The 20,891-nt window shown below is 37.7% G+C and overlaps 1 protein-coding gene across 4 annotated transcripts in view; it reads right to left on the bottom strand.

Moving 5' to 3' along the window:
• itpr2 (inositol 1,4,5-trisphosphate receptor, type 2) overlaps positions 1-20,891 on the bottom strand; it is a 1,448,083-nt gene that overhangs the window by 1,063,490 nt on the left and 363,702 nt on the right. For all 4 annotated transcript variants that reach the window (XR_007935422.1, XM_051929951.1, XM_051929945.1 and 1 more), the window contains one exon: positions 9,292-9,400. Coding sequence is in view for 3 of the 4 variants with exons in the window: in XM_051929951.1 (XP_051785911.1) it covers positions 9,292-9,400 (109 nt within the window). In the remaining variant the exon portion in view is untranslated. The remainder of the gene's footprint in view (positions 1-9,291; positions 9,401-20,891) is intronic.

Raw genomic sequence — 20,891 nt, 5'->3', positions numbered from 1 at the left:
TGGATAGGCATTTAAAAAATGTTATCCAGAATGACGTTAATTTGGTACATGCCCAAAACATGTGGCTTAGTGAGGCTGGAGCTTGATTACAACGTTCACAGGTTGGATCTTGCCCTGGAAACATTTTGGACAATTTTAAACGAGATAGATGTGCTTGATAGAAGTTTTTAAGTTGAATAATTGAATACTCTGCACATATGGAGCTAGAGTAAATTCTGTGCATGGCTGCCTTCCACTCCTTTTATGAAATGTTGTGTGAGATATCCTTTTCCTACTGTACTCTGGGGTCTTTAAAAGGAAAATAGTTTTATATATTATAGAAATTCTGCCTGAATCTTCAAGACTGATCAGTATTTCTTCTGGAATAGAAATAGGTGGTAGGTGAGGAAAATTGGGCAGATTTCGTTTAGCAAACTTTCTAATTTGGAGATAGTGGAAAAATTATGTTAATGGGAAGCTAAATTTGGAATGCAATTTTTCTTAGGATGCAAACAGATTATTTATATACTAATCTCTAAATGACTGAATCCGATACTCAGTTTTAAATGTTTGGAAAATGTAAGTTCGAGACAGTGAAAAAGGTTGTTATCATGTAGAGGTGCCACAGAGAAAACATTCTCTAACTAAGTGTTTCCTACATTGGTTCCATATTCTGAGTGAATGAAGGACAATTGGGTTGTTAGTATATTGACGATGCCTTGTATTTACTGGTGTACAAAACAAGAAATATAAAGACGTACTGCAGGATTTAATTTCTATTGCGGACCAAGCTAGTGTGTGTTCATCTATTTGTGTCAATGTCCAAGTTTTTATAGCTTGTATGTTTGACGTCCAGCAAAAAATTTGAAAATTAGGTACAGCCATGCCACCTTCCGATTTACGTCATTGTTGGGTTGCCCTTTGGATGTTGAATTCCAAATAAATTAAGTTATGATTGAATATAATTTCTTAAAAAATGATTTGTTAATGTATATGGGGATGTTTTGAAAGAGAAACAGAAGCTTAGGGAAGATGTTCATCTTGATAGTGTTAATTCTCCTTGCTAAAGTAAGATGGAGGGTAGACCATCTATGCAGGTCTTTTTTACGTTTTTCCAAGCAGACAGCAACATTTTGTTGAAGAAGAGCTTTATATTTACTTGTGAGGTTAACCTCTAGATATTTAAACTGGTCTGCAATGATAAAAGGGAAGGTGTCCAATCTAATGTTGTTTGCTAGAGAATTCATTAGAAAAAGCACACTTTTGTTCAAATAAATTTAAGTCCAGATATCTTTTGAAATTCTGCTAGTGCATTTAGGGCTGCAGTAACAGAATTTTGTGGGTCTGATATAGATATATATATATATATATATATATATATATATATATATATATATATATATATATATATATATATATATATATATATTAGTACCATACCATCTTCATATATTTTCTGTTCCAAGTCCTTCTCTAAAAATCCCCTTTCTTTCCGATGCATTTTGAAAGTAAACAGTCAATTGCGACAAGGGGTATCCTTGTCTAGAACCGCATTCTAGTTTGAAGTAGTCTGAAATAATGTTGTTAATATAAATTGATGCTTCTGGATTGGTATATAGTAGTTTGATCCACGCACACATGTTCAGGCCAAACCCAAATGTATGCAATGTATTGAATAGGTAGTCCCATTTAACCGTATCAAATGCTTTTTCTGCATTCAAAGATAATAAGATCTCTGGAATGTTAGACTTTATGGGTGAATATTTTACATTAAATAGGTGTCAAAGATTGGAAGCTAAGTGTCTACCTTTAATAAATCCAGTTTGATCTTATGATATTTACCGAAGGGAGCACATTCTCAATCCTTCTAGTTACCACTTCGGAGAGTATCTAAACCAGTGTTTCTCAACCTTTTAGTATTTGCGATCTGAGTTTTCATAACAGTTTAATCGCGCCCCCCTAACATTTTTTTGAAAGGAGCCCACTAATACCAATTTGTTCTTTTTTAATTAATGATATATCATAGATGCATATTTTATTATACCTACTTAACTTTTATCAACATTTATCTAACTTTTTATTTTTCTAGTACATGAATGTAGTTTAAGTTAATTTGTTTTGTTTTCAATAGATGTATTTTTCATATTTTCGATTCTTGTTTTCTTTTTTTCACATCTTCGTGCCCCCCTAGGGGGGCCCGCCCCACAGTTTGAGAACCACTGATCCAAACCATGAGTTAAATACAGAGGTACTAGAGTTAAATACAGAGGTACTAGAGCATTGTTTTAACGTCCCTAAATTCATGCACTGTAAAGATGAATGACAGCAATGAAACAAGCTTTGACAAAATCTTTTTATATTTTTATGTGTTAAATGCAACTATCACAAAGTATTGCCTTGCTGCTAATAAACAAATATACACATACACTAACAGTCAAAAATGTTTTACACCACCATTTTACGAATTTTTACTGAAAATTAGCAGTTCAGGTCTAGTGAATAATCTGAAATAGTACAAAGCAAAGCAATAAAATGAAAAACTGTGGCAGTTTTAAGTTTTTCTTTTTTATTTAAACCTCTAGCACATACACACACAAACACACTAGAGGGCACCAAAATGTGTCCAAACCCAGACAACCTCACAGACACAAGTCCTGTTTAAATAAAACTAGTTTGTTTTTAATAGTGCAATAAACACAATTGTCTTCACTTTTCCTCTTTCTTTTCTCCTCCTCTACACCTCCCAAGCAAGCTTTGTCCACTTCCACCCAACTCTGACTAGGGAGTACTTCTGTTGCTAGGGCATAGCCGATGGAAGTACTTCTGGGTCCAATGGACATTCCATAAAGCAGGGATACTGCCCTCCCAGCTGGGTATTGTTCCTGGGCCCAACCTGGCTGGGTTGCCAGCATACACACGGACATATTGGTATCTTCTGCTTATCTTCCGGGTGAAACAGGACAATCTTTGCCCTGTTTCTTGTAACATTCTTAGACTAAACTCCCATCCAATTAATGAACCATGCTTCATCCCAGCTGGAACACCTGCCCATGTGCACCATCCAACACATCATGTAACAGACTTGTAGGACTAACAGCATTATCAGAAGGTGTACTACGCCCCAAATAAGGGCTGAGGCTAACAATGTCCCTGGTTGCAACTTTAGACTTCATGGGCACAAACTGACATGGGCAGTGGACACAAATAAGAAAATGAGGTCAGGTGAGAAAGACAGAAATGGTGACTAACTGTAGGAACACTGTGAGAGGGATTGGTGGAACTGAAATGCAGCCTAGCATAGAGATTAGGTTTAGACCTCTATCATCCAACTACTAACTGAGACTGGGCTGCCTTATTATATGAGATCAGGTGACATCAGGCTGGTAGGGCTATCAGTATTAGATCTCTTTATAACTAACTGTCTTATTTAAAGCCCACTGCTCCGCTCTCCATTTGAGAAATGCCACAATAGTCTATAACTATATTGATAAATAAATACTTTTATGCAACATTTGCAGATCATTTTCAGTTATTCTTATTCAAAAACTTGGTTAGGTTGAGCAATTTAAAGGCAAAACGTCAAAACTGGAAAACAGGAGTTTGCAGCCCGAGGGATAGCAGCCCTCCATTTGTAAATCAATCAGCTAGTGGGTATGTTTGTGTGTGTTATTCATTCCATTCTTCAGCACAAAGCTCCATATCCTTGCAATACAATATAAAAATATAGCAGAAAATAAATGGTCCTGATAGATGCAATCATAATCACCCAACATCCAGTGTTGGAATAACGAAACATTATGTAAGGAGTGCTCAAAGCTTTCATTGAGCAATCTCACTTATAATTTTGAATTTTACTGTAAATGTGCTTCAAAGACTTGAAAGCTCAGCTTGAAATATCCAATTTATTCCCAGCCATGAATTACTGTCAATAACTTACAAAACAACTAACAACTAAATATATCTGCTAGACCCAAGGTGCAGAAAAAATGCAGCATTTTACAAAAGAAATGCAAATTACTAAGCATGGCAATGACAAATAAATAAATAGTAATAAGAATTAATACATATGTTAAAAAAAAAAATCAAATAAAAAAATACATATATATATACAGTATATATATATATATATATATACTGTATATATATATATACTGTATATATATATATATATATATATATACTGTATATATATATATATATATATATATATACTGTATATATATATATATATATATATATATATATATATATATATATATATATATATATATATATACTGTATATATATATATATATATATATATATATATATATATATATATATATATATATATATATATACAATATATATATATATATAATACATATATATACAGTGCATCTGGAAAGTAAGTATTTACAGCGCATCACTTTTTCCACATTTTGTTATGTTACAACCTTATTCCAAAATGGATTAAATTCATTTTTTTCCTCAGAATTCTACACACAACACTCCATAATGACAACGTGAAAAAAGTTTACTTGAGATTTTTGCAAATTTATTAAAAATAAAAAAACTGAGAAATCCCTTGTACATAAGTATTCACAGCCTTTGCCATGAAGCTCAAAACTGAGCTCAGGTGCATCCTGTTTCCCCTGATCATCCTTGAGATGTTTCTGCAGCTTAATTGGAGTCCACCAGTGGTAAATTCAGATGATTGGACATGATTTGGAAAGGCACACACCTGTCTATATAAGGTCACACAGCTGACAGTTCATGTCAGAGCACAAACCAAGCATGAAGTCAAAGGAACTGTCTGTAGACCTCCGAGACAGGATTGTCTCGAGGCACAAATTTGGGGAAGGTTACAGAAAAATTTCTGCTGCTTTTAAGGTCCCAATGAGCACAGTGGCCTCCATCATCCGTAAGTGGAAGAAGTTCGAAATGACTAGGACTCTTCCTAGAGCTGGCTGGCCATCTAAACTGAGCGATCGGGGGAGAAGTGCCTTAGTCAGGGAGGTGACCAAGAACCCAATGTTCACTCTGTCAGAGCTCCAGAGGTCCTCTGTGGAAGGAGGAGAACCTTCCAGAAGGACAACCATCTCTGCAGCAATCCACCAATCAGGCCTGTATGGTAGAGTGGCAAGACGGAAGCCACTCCTTAGTAAAAGGCACATGGAAGCCCGCCTTGAGTTTGCCAAAAGGCACCTGAAGGACTCTCAGACCATGAGAAAGAAAATTCTCTGTTCTGATGAGACAAAGCTTGAACTCTTTGGTGTGAATGCCAGGCGTCACGATTGGAGGAAACCAGGCACCATCCCTACAGTGAAGCATGGTGGTGGCAGCATCATGCTGTGTGGATTTTTTTCAGCGGCAGGGACTGGGAGACTAGTCAGGATAAAGGGAAAGATGACTGCAGCAATGTACAGAGACATCCTGGATGAAAACCTGCTAGAGAGCACTCTTGACCTCAGACTGGGGCGACAGTTCATCTTTCAGCAGGACAACGACCCTAAGCACACAGCCAAGATATGAAAGGAGTGGCTTCAGGACAACTCTGTGAATGTCCTTGAGTGGCCCAGCCAGAGCCCAGACTTGAATCCGATTGAACATCTCTGGAGAGATCTTAAAATGGCTGTGCACCGACGCTTCCCATCCAACCTGATGTAGCTTGAGAGGTGCTGCAAAGAGGAATGGGCGAAACTGGCCAAGGATAGGTGTGCCAAGCTTGTGGCATCATATTCAAAAAGACTTGAGGCTGTAATTGCTGCCAAAGGTGCATCGACATAGTATTGAACTAAGGCTGTGAATACTTATGTACATGTGATTTCTCAGTGTTTTTATTTTTAATAAATTTGCAAAAACCTCAAGTAAACTTTTTTCGCGTTGTCATTATGGGGTGTTGTGTGTAGAATTCGGAGGAAAAAAATGAATTTAATCCATTTTGTAATAAGGCTGTAACATAACAAAATGTGGAAAAAGTGATGAGCTGTGAATACTTTCCGGATGCACTGTATATTAGATATAAACCAGCAAGCCCGCGATTCTCAAAAGAATCGCAAATCCAAGAATGGCAATCACTTTCTGTTCCCTCCGATTTCGTTAGTTGAGCTCTTTCATTGTGGAGCCGTGACATCTTTGCTTCTGGTGTGTCTGAACCGTGTCGTAGGAGCCTCCGTGTATTGGTTTTATCCATGCGGTCTCGTCTTTGTTGTTCTGTGGCTGTGTCGTTAGGTAGAAGTTGTTTACTGTTAGGAAGCATACTCCAACTTACACACACTGACTGCTGGCACAGTGGATTAGAGCAGGTGCAGTTTACAGGTTGTGGTGTTTGGGCGCCACACACTGACTCGGGGATGAAATATCATGGAGGGTGGGTGCGTCCTGGGAAAGTTCATTTCAACGCGCTTCTTTTATTGTTTTCATTCATGCAGTCTCTTTTTTGTTTTTCTATGGCTGTGTCGTCGTATATGCGGTGGTGTGGGCGGTCGCGTTCGGGCGGCTGTACAACCTGGCGTGCATGCTTTACCTCAGGTTTAGTTCACAGGTCATAGGTATGGTAAAGTTTCCATGTAATTAAATAAACCTATTTGAACTAAAGCGGTTTCATTGTGTGGGCACCTATATTCATTGTTTTGTATTTCCGAGCTCTTTCATTGTGGAGCCGTGATGTCTTTGCTTCTGGTGTGTGTGAAGCGCGTTGTGGGAGCCTCCGTGTATTGTTTTTATCCATGCAGTCTCGTCTTTGTTGTGTGGAGCCGTGACTTCTTTGCGTGTGGTGTTTTTGAAGCGCGTTGTAGGAGCCTCCGTTTATTGTTTCTATCTATGCTGTGTCGTCTTTGTTGTTCTGTGGCTATGTCGTTAGGTAGACGTCGTTTACTGTTAGGAATCATAATTGAACATGCCACACAGACTGCAGGCACAGTGGATTTGAGCAAGTTTAGTTTACAGGTTGTATTGTTTGGGCGCCACCTACTGACTCTGGGAAGCTGCTGCATTTGACTCTGGGGCACCGCCCCGCACCTGGCGTGCACACTTCACCTCAGGTTTAGTTCACAGGTCGTAGGCATGGTAAAGTTTCCATTTAATTAAATAAACCTATTTGAACTAAAGCCTTCGTCCATTGTTTTTATCCATACGGGCACGTTTACAGGTCGTAGCCATACGGGCTCGTGTTTGTATTATTAATCGTTGAGCTCCCTCCATTTGGAGCCGTGCCTCCTTTGCCTGTGCTGTGTCAGAAGCGCATTGTGGGCACGCTTGTTCATTGTGTTTATCCATACGGGCTCGTTTTGTATTTCCGTCACTTGAGCTCTTTCATTGTGGAGCCGTGACGTCTTTGCTTCTGGTGTGTCTGAAGCACGTTGTGGGAGCCTCCGTGTATAGTTTTTATCCATGCGGTCTCGTCTTTGTTGTGTGGAGCTGTGACTTCTTTGTGTGTGGTGTTTTTAAAGCGCGTTGTAGGAGCCTCCGTTTATTGGTTTTTATCTATGCGGTCTCGTCTTTGTTGTTCTGTGGCTGTGTCGTTAGGTAGACGTCGTTTACTGTTAGGAATCATAATTGAACATGCCACACAGACTGCTGGCACAGTAGATTAGAGCAAGTTTAGTTTACAGGTTGTGTTGTTTGGGCGCCACCTACTGACTCTGGGAAGCCGCTGCGTTTGACTCTGGGGCGCCGTGCCGCAGTGTGCATGCGCTTCGGTGCGTCCACCGTGCATAAATTAAACTGTCGTTTAGTAATTATGCAATATGTGTAAGATCACACAAGTAATAATCAAAAGCAATTGATGTATGGACAGTTGTAGGATTTAAAGAAAACTCTTGTTCACCCGTCAAGGCAAAAACACGTCTACTTTTATTGTAACAAATGCAACAGTATCACTTAGTAAAGTTTTCCAACTTGCTTTTAAATTTAAATTCTACTGTTTTAAAACTAGCTAGGTAGGAATGTGTAATTTTTATCACTTTTAAGGTATAACTGGACAACCGGTATGCCTGTACACTCAAAAATTTCAGTTTAATACAGACAAAGCGCATTGAATTTTCTGATTAAAAAATTTAACTACTACTGTATACAGTGGACCCTTGACTTACGAACTCAATTCGTTCGCGAGGGCTGGTTGTAACTCAAGTTGGTTGTAAGTCAAGACTATTTTTCCCATAAGAAATAATGGAAATACCCATAATGCGTTCCGAACCTCCCACTGCAACACTTACTTAACCTTTTCATAATAAAAAAAGGGTTGTATAATGTGCATAATTTACCAAAACACCAATAATTTTTCTAATGTCTAACCAAAAAGTAATAAAAAGTGCCTAGCATACCAGAAACAACAATTTCATACTGTACTCACCATTTAATTTGACATCTTTGGGCTGCAGCAAAGGAGGAGGATGATAATGAAACTGAAGGCTTTTTAAAGGCTTTCTTTAACTTGCGCTCAGGCATTTGCAATCATTTCAATAGCTTCTTTTGCGTTAATTTTAATCTCCTCCTGCCTACAAGTTATTCTGACAAGAATTTTTCTCAGCATTTCCTTGCGATGATACAAGGAACTGTTTCTGAACTCTTCTGAGACCCCCCCCCCCACTCCCCACTCAATGGGAACGACATGCTGAAGTGCGTGCTGAAGTGCGTCCTGAAGCGTGATTGCAGCGACTGTGGAAGCTTGCTTGTCCATTGCCGGGCAGGGATATCACATGCATATCACCCATCGATATCTTTTCTGTTTACTTTGGCTGAGAGACTCAGCACAGCTTTAAGCCGGCTGTTGCCCCAGCAACAGATAAACAGTCTTCCATAGGGGGTATGGACTTTGGCATGTCTTCTAGTTGGGGGAGGTCCCAAGAGAGTTTACAAACCTGACATTTTATTGAATGAGTGCCGCATTAATAGGAATGTTTCTGTTTGTTTACAATCGCGCAAGCGGATACACGTGACCGCATTCAGGTCGTAACGCAAGATGTTGGTCATAAATCAAAATAAAAATTTTGGTCGTAAATCAATTTGTTCGCATGTCAAGCCGGTCGTATATCAAGGGTCGACTGTATTTACATTTATTTTCTTACACTTCTATATTATACAAAAAAATACAGAAACTTTTAACTGACAATGATTCTAGAGGTATCTTACAAATTTGTTCATGAAATCTGCCCATATATGTGTGCATGTGACCTGAAAATCATGAATTTAGAAATTGCTACAAGTTTCTTTAAACTACAACCATAATCTGTTTATGAAGTGGTTAAAACATTCAATTCTTCATTAATGAGTACTTTTAAACAGTGATTTCAATGGTACAAAACTGGAGAAATTAACAATTAACTTACCGAATCATCAAAACTATCTTTTGTATTCAGCATTCCTCTTAATGTTTGGAGTACTTTAATGCACAACTTTTCTTCTGTATCCATTAGCTTCTTTGTGTGGTTAATTAGTCTGCAGAGAAAGACAAATATAATAACGCATAATAATCTACATTGATATATAAATGGAAAAAATGTGGTCAGGCTTCAAAGGATAATATTAGCATTCCTAGTCCTTTATTGGTTTATTAATTAAACCTGGAATGTTTGAATATTACGAAGTATTAAGTGAGCCATGTACACTAAAGCTAACCAAAAGTATGCTGTCAACCAATGATGGTGACGAAAGTACAGCTACGGCCACTTGTCCTATGAGCCCACTTCAGGCAAGAGAAACTGTACAGAGGCTGCCTTATCGACGTGACTACAGCTGAGAGAACAACCACAGCAGATTATCTTTTTCCATATGATCCTGTCCTCTGCATCTTGCTGTTACACCAGTCACTTGCATGTCCTCTCTCACCACATCCATAAACTCTTCTTTTAGGCCTTCCTCTTTCCTGTTACCTTTAACATCCTTTTCCCAATATACCCAGCATCTCTCCTGTGCACATGTCCAAAACAACGCAATCTCTCCTCTATGACTTTGTCTTCCAACCTTCGCTGACCCTCTAATGTACTCATTTCTAATCCTGTCCATCCTCGTCACACCCAATGCAAACCTTAGTATCTTTAACTCTGTCACCTCCAGCTCTGTCTCCTGCTTTCTGGTCAGTGCCACTATCTCCAACTCATAACATAGCTGGTATCACTACTATCCTGTAGACCTTCCCTTTCACTCTTGCTCATACCCGTCTGTCACAAATTATTCCCGACACTCTTCTCCACCCATTCCACCCTGTCTGCACTCTCTTTTTCACCTCTCTTCCACAATCCCCATTACTCTGTACTGTTGATCCCAAGTATTTAAACTCATCCACCTTCGCTAAGTCTACTCCCTGCATCCTCACCATTCCACTGACCTCCCTCTCATTTACACACATGTATTCTGTTTTGTTCCTACTGATCTTCATTCATCTCCTCTCTAGAGCATATTGCCTCCTCTCCACGGTCTCCTCAACCTGCTCCCTACTCTTGCTACAGATCACAATGTCATCAGCAAACATCATGGGGACTCCTGTCTAATCACGTCTGTCAACCTGTCCATCAACATTGCAAATAATAAAGGACTCAGAGCCGATCCCTGATGTAATCCCACCACCTCTTTGAATGCATCCATCACTCCTACCACAGTCCTCACCACTCTTACATACTTCTCTGCCACTCTCGACATCCTCATACAATACCACAACTCCTCTCGAGGCACCCTGTCATATGCTATTTCCAGGTCTGCAAAGACGCAATGCAACTCCTTCTGGCCTTCTCTATACTTCTCCTCAACACCTTCCAGAGCAAACACTGCATCTGTGGTGCTCTTTCTTGGCATGAAACCATACTGTTGCTCACTAATCATCACCTCCCTTCTTAACCTAGCTTGCACTACTCTTTTCCATAACTTCATGTTGTGTAGTTACTACAGCACTGCACAGCCCCCTTATTCTTAAAAATCAGTACCAGTACACTTCTTGTCCACTCCTAAGGCATCCCCTCATTTTTCAAGATTCTACTAAACAATCTGGTTAAAAACTCCAATGGCATCTCTCCTAAACACCTCCATGTTTTCACAGGTAAGTCATCTGGACCAATGGCCTTTTCATTCTTCATCCTATTAATAGCTGTAATTACTTCCTCTGTGCTAATCTGTTGCACTTTCTGATTTACTATCTCCAAATCATCCAACCTTCTCTCTCTTCATTCATCAGCTTCCCAATGTACTCTTTCGATCTGCTCAACACACCCCCCTTGGCTGTATGTTTCCATTTTTATCCTTTATTACCCTAACCTGCTGCAGATCTTTACCAGATCAGTCACTCTGTCTAGCCAATCAGTACAGGTCCTTTTCTCCCACATTAGTATCAAACCTCTCATGCAACTCATCATATGCCTTTTCTTTAGAAGAATAAAACTGAATCACACAAAAACATACCCACAAACACCTTTGACATATATTTTAATTTAGATTTTATACAAACAGTATTTTCTTATTGAAAACATTAGCAAAATGCAAAAATGTTTAAGCATCATTCTTCATGTATTTCTTTAAACCATTTAATTTATATTAGGATAACTAGAAGGAAGCCAGAACATTTACCTCCTCATAAAAATGTTTTTGTTATTAATACATACTTAATATATATATATATATATATATATATATATATATATACACACAGTAGAGTCTCTCTTATCTGACATTCCGTATTATCCGATGTCCCACCGCAAAAAAAAAAGAAACGCATTAATTGGCAACAAGAACTGCAAGTTGCGAGTGTGAGTGTAGTCTATTTTTTGTTGCTCCCGACTCTACCACAGCTAATTACAGTGGAACCTCGGTTTGCTAGCATAATTCGTTCTGGAAACGTGCTCACAGTCAAAAGCACTGGTATATCAAAGCAAACTTCCCCATAAGAAATAATGGAAACTCAGATAATTTGTTCCACAACCCAAAACTATTCATATAAAATGATTAATACAAAATATAAAGTAAAAATACATAAAATAAATTAACCTGCACTTTACGTTTGAAAATAATCATGGCTGGTGTGAGTGAGTTTCTAAACTCTTGTGGGATTCCACCCAACAGGATGACACGCGGAAGAGCGTCCCATAGCAATTGCAGTCTCCCAGCACTGTAGCAGTTCGCCGTAAAAGCGAATCCGAAAAGATCGCGGACATGCTATAAGCGCCTGCCGTCGATGGGTAATACAAGGTACAATGAATATTATAAATGCGCAGGGCACAGTATTACGGCCCTGCCTGACTGCTGTGTCTGTGTATAGGAGAGTGGCAGATCCCGCTACAATAAATAACCGCACTGTTCCTGTTTCAAGCTGAATAAAGCTGGTGTTGCTAAAGTACTGAGACTCAGCTTCGTCTTTTCGGGTGCAATACGGGGACTCGCACGTCACAGCACACACACACACACACACACACACACAGTGACAATGCTGTAGTAAACAGTATGCGCTCGTACGGATGTTGACTATATGAGTGACAGAGTTAAGGCTCTAGAAACTGCAATTAAATACATTGAGCAACAAGAAGAAGCTACAGGAATCGACATAATGATGCTGCAAAGATGGAAGAAACGGCACTCATCAGGAAAGCAGACTACGATCAAAGATTTCTTTAAATCATCACAGGACTGAACTTTTTAAGTGCAGTACATACTGTATTTAACTTCAGACAATTCTGTAACTAAGTTCATTTTTTCAGTTATTTTTTTCTGTTGTTTTGTTGTAAAACATGATTATTAGGTTCGTAATGTGTAAAATTATAACATAGTTTGACGTTTAATAGGCTATTTCTTAACACCTCCCATTAATCCGACATTTTCGCTTATCCAACGTTCTGCCGGCCCGTTTATGTTGGAAAAGCGAAATTCTACTGTGTATTATATATATATATATATATATATATATATATATATATATATATATATATATATATAGTATTAGGGTGTTGTACCATGTTAGCCATTATGAATGTAGAGAAAAGCCAAGCAAAATGACACCTTTTATTGGCTAACTAAAAAGATTACAATATGCAAGCTTTCGAGGCAACTCAGGATTACATCTTGCCTGAAGAAGGGGCCTGAGTTGCCTCGAAAGCTTGCATATTGTAATCTTTTTAGTTAGCCAATAAAAGGTGTCATTTTGCTTGGCTTCTCTCTCTCTCTAATATATATATATATATATATATATATATATATATATATATATATATATATATATATATATATATATATATATTGTTACGCACGAGCGCATTGGGGAGCAGTTAAAGGACTCAGACCACATCGCAACAACCCATGCCGAGGGACAGAGGCGGCGCACTAACCTTTCTCTTCTTGTCTCATCAGCCAGAACGAGGACTCGCCACCGTAAGAAAGCGCGACATAAACAAAAGGAAGCCATACTTCCGGGTTCCTGTATACCCTCCAGTCACAAGCTGATGACGTCTCCATCCCAGCATTCCTCCCTGTTTTCCCAGCATCCCTGATTCAATTTCCTGTCCCTCTGTATAAATGTTCCCTCATTTGCTTTGTATTTTGTCCGGTGTGACCATTTGAGTTGTATTGTGGAGACGATACTTTACATTGCAAGTAAACCAGGGTGGAAACCCCTCAAAATTAAACCTGTGTTATTTTATTCTTTCACAATATATTATATATATATATATATATATATATATATATATATATATATATATATATATATATATATATATAAATGTCAGCTCAATAGCTACAGAGAGACTAAGTCCAATTAACCATTAAAATGCCAGATATAATCTTAGCACCAAAAACTCTAATGCATATGTAATTACTATAAAGATAATGGATCATACTTAAGATCTTATGGGCTAAATTACTATTAAATTACCAATAAAATCCAATAAGAAAGGATACCTTTGATAATAAACCACTGTAGTAAGTTCTGTAGGAAGAGCAGTGAGTGTTTGCTGTATGGTCAAAATACTGAAGTTTAAAACTTTAATATACAGTAATCCCTCGCTATATCGCGCTTTGACTTTCGCGGCTTCACTCTATCGCGGATTTTATATGTAAGCATATCTAAATATATAACACGGATTTTTCGTTGCTTCGCGGGTTTCTGCGGACAATGGGTCTTTTTACTTCTGGTACATGCTTCCTCAGTTGGTTTGCCCAGTTGATTTCATACAAGGGATGCTATTGGCAGATGACTGAGAAGCTACCTAATCAGAGCACACAGTTAAGTTCCTGTGTGCTGATTGGCTCAGCGATGGAGTGCTGCATTAACCAGGAAGTCTCATCTCACTCATTCAGCATTAACGTGCTCCTGCTACTGCTTCAGGGGCCGTGTCCAAGCGCCAACAGAAGACGCAAATGATTGCAGAAAAGGTAAAAGTTTTGGATATGTTGAAGGAAGGGAACAGCTACACCACTGCAGGACACCATTACGGCATCAATGAGTCCACAATTCTTTTTATTTAAAAAGGAGGAAAAGCATATAAGATCTACGGCCGCAGTGTCCTTTAACCAGGGCGCAAAACGAGTTGCAAGTGGACGTGATAAGGCAGTAGTCTGGATGGAATCTGCTTTAGGGATTTGGATTGAAGAGTGCTGGAAGAAGAACAACGGCGGTGCTACACAGTTGCCTGAAGAGGCTCCTTTAGAAGAGCTGTAACACTATCCTTTGTTGTGCAGTAAAATTAAACTCATCGTTATCGGACAAGTCGTCGTGTCATTGTTGGTGAGTAACCATAATTAATTATCTACGTACAGTACTTATTACATGTACATAGTTTAGTGTCACTGTACACACATTTTACTGTATACAATTTTTCTTGCATTGTACGTATTTATTGCTGGTGGCCTGTCTGTCGTAATGGCTGTAACATGTGATATCGGCAGACGCTCGATATCTTTAAAATAATATTTTGTTTTTACTGTATATAAACTGTGTTTGCATACATAATTTCAACGAATCTTACCTAATATCTAAGAGAATACAAAGGGTTTATGCTGTATAATTGTGCGAGAAATGTTTATAATAGTGTAGGAGAGTTTATAAGGGCTTAAAATATATAAAAAGAACCATATGAACATATGGTTACTACTTTGCGCATTTTCACCTTTCGCGGGGGGTTCTGGAATGCAACCCCCGCAATGGAGGAGGGATTACTGTAATAGTAAGCATTGAAATTCATAATCATTTTTGAATACCCAATACATTATATAATGTAACTCAATAAAAATGTATTTTAATAAATGTAAATTCTGTATGCATTAAAATCTTACACCTTTGATTAATACAAGTAATTATTTACCCTATACAACACCAGGCACCTCACATCCAGATATCCAAGACTTAAGCTGGAAGAACTTTTTGCTCAAGTTGAGCTGCGATTATATGGGGGGGGGGGTAGCAGGCTGCTTGATGCTTGTGCTGATCAACCCATTTACAAAACAAAAGATGCTGATGGAGAGGTGCGAAGGAATTTAAAATGGCTTGGGATTATGAGTTTTTTAGTAGGCTTCAGGGATTCTAATGTTAAGCTGTCGAATGTCATCCTTCTATAGGAACATGATGACATGTGTCTCTGAAGAGTGGCATCTCCCGCAAAATTCCTACTAAAATATCAGCATTTGAGACACAAACTATGCTTCTTTCAAAACTGGAAGTAAGCCCTCTTTCTTTCTCTGAGATAATGCCTAGATAACTGCCAATACGGGATCCCAATATAAGCTGTGGCAGGCCGAAAATAAGGCGCTTCGCACTGTGTCTTGCCCTTCCATCACTATGAGGTCATGGTAGGTAGGCATGCGCACATGTGGGAGACAGACAACGCCATCCCAGATGGACAATGGCAAAGCAGTCTTTCCACAAGCACATGAAACCCACCACGACATTCTCCAGAAGCCACTTATATTGTCAGTGAAGACATCCCACTGCACTTTCTAAAAGGACAAAAAAGACCAGCGTTATTTCTTTATACTTTATTTGTCCTTTTTCTTCCAAACTAATACCTCTCTTTCCACATTGCAGAGAACACAAAACTAACTTTGTTTAACTGCTAGTAATGCCAGTAAGGCACGTTACCATAGTGGAGTTTTGACTATCCAACATTGAAACCTAAAAGCTCTTTAACATCTGTGTTGTTATACTCTTTAGGATGCACACAGAGTTTCATTCAATAGTTTCATTGTACAGGTAACAATAAATATGAACGAAACTGATTACGCTGCATTGCATTTTTAGTAACATCTTATTTGGTCCTGAGTGAGTAAATTTAGACACTGATACCAATAAATCGGTGAAAAAAATGAGGAGAACATGCAGACTCCAAACAGAACCTGACACCGTAAGGCATGAATGACATCTTTGCGCTACCACTCTATGTTACAACATCAGTTTCAAAAATAATTGGAGAGGCGTTTAAATCGGACACTGAGATCTCAGCAGCTAATTGTATACGTGGATTGAATATCTCAAGACGAGAAGCCAGATTGTCTGAATCGGCAAACTATGGGTTAAAGAAAATTTGATGTTGATTCTCACACAGAAAGAGGAGATTATATCTGAAAATAACCGCATTCATATTTTCCCAGATTTCTCTCCTTCAAAAGCTGCCAAACAACCGACATTCTATAGCATTAAACACAGCTTACACAAAGCTGAAATCAGACAAATACCTCTTGTTTCCAAAGAAATTGAAAGTGACTGTTTGATGTTCAATTCTGCATCTTTAGGTATCCTGAAGCAGCAAGAAATAAAAGACTAAAAAGACTGATCCCAACATCATCTAAAATATGAACATGAATGATACTGTGTCCTGATAATGCAAAAAAGATCTTGCATGCAACTTGGTCTATCTGTAATGTAATATTTGTCATAACTATACATTCCATTTGTTTTTTGGTCACTTTTTCAGTTACTATATTGAGATTTATTCTATTTATATATATATATATATATATATATAATATATATATATATATATATATATATATATATATACACAGTATATATATATATATATATATATATATATATATATATATATACAGTATATATATATATATATATATTATAAAAAGAAATCCTGTCCCCTGTCCTGATAGTCTACACTACGTGATCTTCTCGGAAGATAATTTAAAGACCCGCGAGACGAAAGAGACCTGCCACGGTGCGTCTTCCGGGAACATAGAATGAGAGTCTTGCAAGACACATCCTACTTACAAGCAATATAAAAAAAAACAAATCAGTAGTGTAAAGGCAGTCATGCAGCACACGCAGCTCCATGGCTCTCAGTGCATATACAGGTGCTGGTCATAAAATTTGATTTATTTCAGTAATAAATAAGTCTTTTGGACATCTGTCAAGTCAGCAGTCTTCCCCATGATTGTGTAGCCTACAGAACTAAACTGAGAGACCATTTAAAGGCTTTGCAGGTGTTTTGAGTTAATTAGCTGATTAGAGTGTGGCACCAGGTATCTTCAATATTGAACCTTTTCACAATATTCTAATTTTCCGAGATACTGAATTTGGGACTTTCATTAGTTGTCAGTTATAATCATCAACATTAAAAGAAATAAACATTTGAAATACATCAGTCTGTGTGTAATGAATGAATCTAATATACAAGTTTCACTTTTTGAATGGAATTACTGAAATAAATCAACTTTGTCATGACATTCTAATTTTATGACCAGCACCTGTAAAGTGTATAAGGTCAATACGGTAGAAATGAATAGGGTAGAAATGAAATGTCGACGATTAAACGAAGAAGAAAGAAAAGTGCGGAGAAAAGAGACCCAAAAGCGATGGAGACAAAAAAATGCTAAAAAGAAAAACAATAATCTAGGTGCAAATTTAGAAAATAAGAAACGTGATAATCAGCCCGGAACAAGTGGAATGGAAAAAAAAGCACGTCCAATCCGGCTCAGAATTAAAAGACAGAGTAAAAGAAAGTAGAACTTCATAAAGACGTTTACAAACGTTGACGCTAAACACATGCAGAGCAGGTTAGAGACTATGAAACCAGTGAAATTAGAAAGGATCAAAAAAAAAAAACAAAAAAAAAAACGGCGCTATACACATGTGGAGAAAGCTGCGACAGCAGCTACCCCAACCGAACGCAAGCAGCGTTATACATCCTGCAAGAAAGAATTCAAACACGCCTGTGGCCAGAAATAAAAGACAGGTATTTCTTTTACAATGTCACGTGAGACCAGGCAGTGAGCCATCATTTAAAACAAGTCAACAGACCCCTACACTAGCAGTTGCTGGATTGCTTTTGGCAGGCAAGCATCATGTGTTCCCAGCTCTTAAAACAACATGTGACAGGCAGAAGAAGCAGCTAGCAAGCAGCAAAAAGACAGCAAATGATCCAAAGGCATTTCCTTAGCATACGTTCAGCCACAACACCCTTCACAACACGAGCAGTATTATACGTCTGGGAAGAAAGAGATGTAACCTTGCGTGGGGAAGGAAATAAAGAAACAAGTATTGTTTTTACAAAAGTTTTTAAAGTAAAAGTGAAAATAATGCATATGTAACAATTCACAAGAAAATAACTCTTTAAATTGTAGATTGCCTGCCTAAGGTAAAGTCATCCCTGATGAATGGGGACGTGGGAATGAAGGGTCCTTTCATCAGATTAGCGCTATTTCAGATGTGGAATGGCAAAATGGGGGAGGCAGCTTGATGAATGAGGTCTCCAGGACTTAAAACAAATCCAAATCATATTATGTGATATCATCTAATGTGAAATTCTACTCCGTACTTCTAGAATTTTTATTTTTATACTGTATTGAGGATTTATTCTGTTCTATGTATTGTACTGTACGGCTCAGAATTAAAAGACAATGAGTAAAATGACAAAGTAGAACTTCATAAAGATGTTTACAAACGTTGGCGCTAAACACATGCAGAGCAGGTTAGAGATTATGAAACCAGGGAAATTAGAAAGGCTCAAAAAAAAAAAAAAAAAATGGCGCTTTACACATGTGGAGAAAGTTAAAGGATATGAAAGTAGGAAAATTAGAAAATATAAAAAAAGAAAGTAAAGATCGCAGTAGCGCAAGCAAACAAACTGCCTCATTTAACTATGCACCAGTCTAACTTTGGTTTTGCACAATAATTACTACACTATTGCACCTTAACACTTAATTCTACCTTATTCACATAATTTTACTTATTTATTATGTTCTACTATACTGTTATCTTTCGATCTATGACTTTTTGTTAATCTAACTGATATTCTTCTAACTTTGCACAGTTTTTGATAAGCGGATCAGGATGCATTTCACTGCGTGTTGTCCTGTATAACTATGCATGTGACAAATAAAGAATCTTGAGAATTTCAAAAACGGAGTTTACCGCACATGCATTTATTGGTTACTTTGTTCATGTATATATATTTATCAGTCTGCTTATTTAAAAAGCTACATTTACCCCAGGAGTCAAAAACGTTCTGTCTAGCCCTTGTACAAAAACCTAGACAAAAGCTAGAGTATCACCTTGGTAAACCCATGTACTTTTGGAACTGTGAGAGGAAAATAGCACGACTTTACAGACAGGAGTCCAATGCAGAACTCTACTTACTTTTTTACATTGTAAAAGAAAATTAACTGCTGATGATGTAAATCGTTTTGTCTGTGCTGAAATTCCAAACAGAGAAACCTATCCTGACATCATTACAAAGATTCAGCATATTGGGACTCGCAAGATTACAAATATTGTTTTTACAGAAGTTCTGAAATAAAAGTGAAACTAATGAAATAGCAACAATTCAAAGAAAAAAAAAATCTTAAAAGTGTGTATCCGGAAAACCAAAAATGGGGGTTGGTAAGCGAAGTGAGCAGGGGGCAAAGCCCCCTAGTATATATATATATATATATATATATATATATATATATATATAGGTAACCATTACTTTGGACTTCAAATCCCACCACCGACACTGTGTAACCCTGAGCAAGTCACTTGACCAGCCTGTGCTTCAACTGGCAAAAGAAATGTAACCAACTGTATCGCAGATGTTGTAAGTCACCATGGATAAAGGCGTCAGCCAAATAAATAAATGTAAATGCAAGTAACTAATAATTTAAAGAGCCACAGACAAACATCTTCTTATCCTTTTTTTTCCATTAGATTGTTGTATTTGCACTGTACTATCATATCTCAATTTTACTACAATGCTGCTGGGGTTTGTTTTGTTTTAGGCGTGCCCTGTCTCTTGGCATTACTGAGGACTGGAACACTGTGAAGTGTGGTCTAGCCTTACTTGGCGAGGCAAAATAGGGTAGAGCACTTGAAAGACAGCAAGTTACTTCTCATTTATTTTTTTCATCCCTACAACTCTAAGTACCAACACAAAATTCGGCTCCTTAGCCATGTTTCCTGGCAATAATATTAAATCAAGGTTAAAACTATTTTAGATGTAGTAGTTGATCCTGAAGGGTGATATGACATAGTGATGGATGCATCAGGTGGAAGGCTGCTGTAGCAGCCAATGAAGGCATGCAGCATTGTGATTGCATTTGTATGAGATTGAATAATATAGTCCAAGTTTGGTTGTGTCAGGGTGGTAATTAGGTAGGGCTTGATTATAGAAATTTATAAAGGGTAAATTGCATACAAATGTGAGCATGGCAGGTTTTATACATCTTTTTTTTTTCCTTGTATGCATTTCACTGTTTATTGGTATACACATAATTCATGCTTGAATCTACTCAAAGTTTCATAAATGAGATCAAAAACACATTTCATAATTACATATATTTTTATTTTTGAATTAAAAAAAAATCACATTCTCTCTAAGTTTTATTTACTGATGGAAAAAGCAAAACAGTTGAAGGTTAATTCCACCTGAAAAAACAAAACGTGGGTTGTGACTGAAAAGGAGAAGAACGGTAAGAAATGCAGAGCTAAAACTGGCACAGAGGTGGTCACACAGCCAGAGGAATCAAATGG

This window comes from Erpetoichthys calabaricus, chromosome 1 (genome assembly GCF_900747795.2).
Source record: "Erpetoichthys calabaricus chromosome 1, fErpCal1.3, whole genome shotgun sequence".
Classification (NCBI taxonomy): domain Eukaryota; kingdom Metazoa; phylum Chordata; class Cladistia; order Polypteriformes; family Polypteridae; genus Erpetoichthys; species Erpetoichthys calabaricus.
The sequence above is the reverse complement of the archived record's forward strand: the minus strand, read 5'-3'. Positions and strand labels throughout refer to the sequence as shown.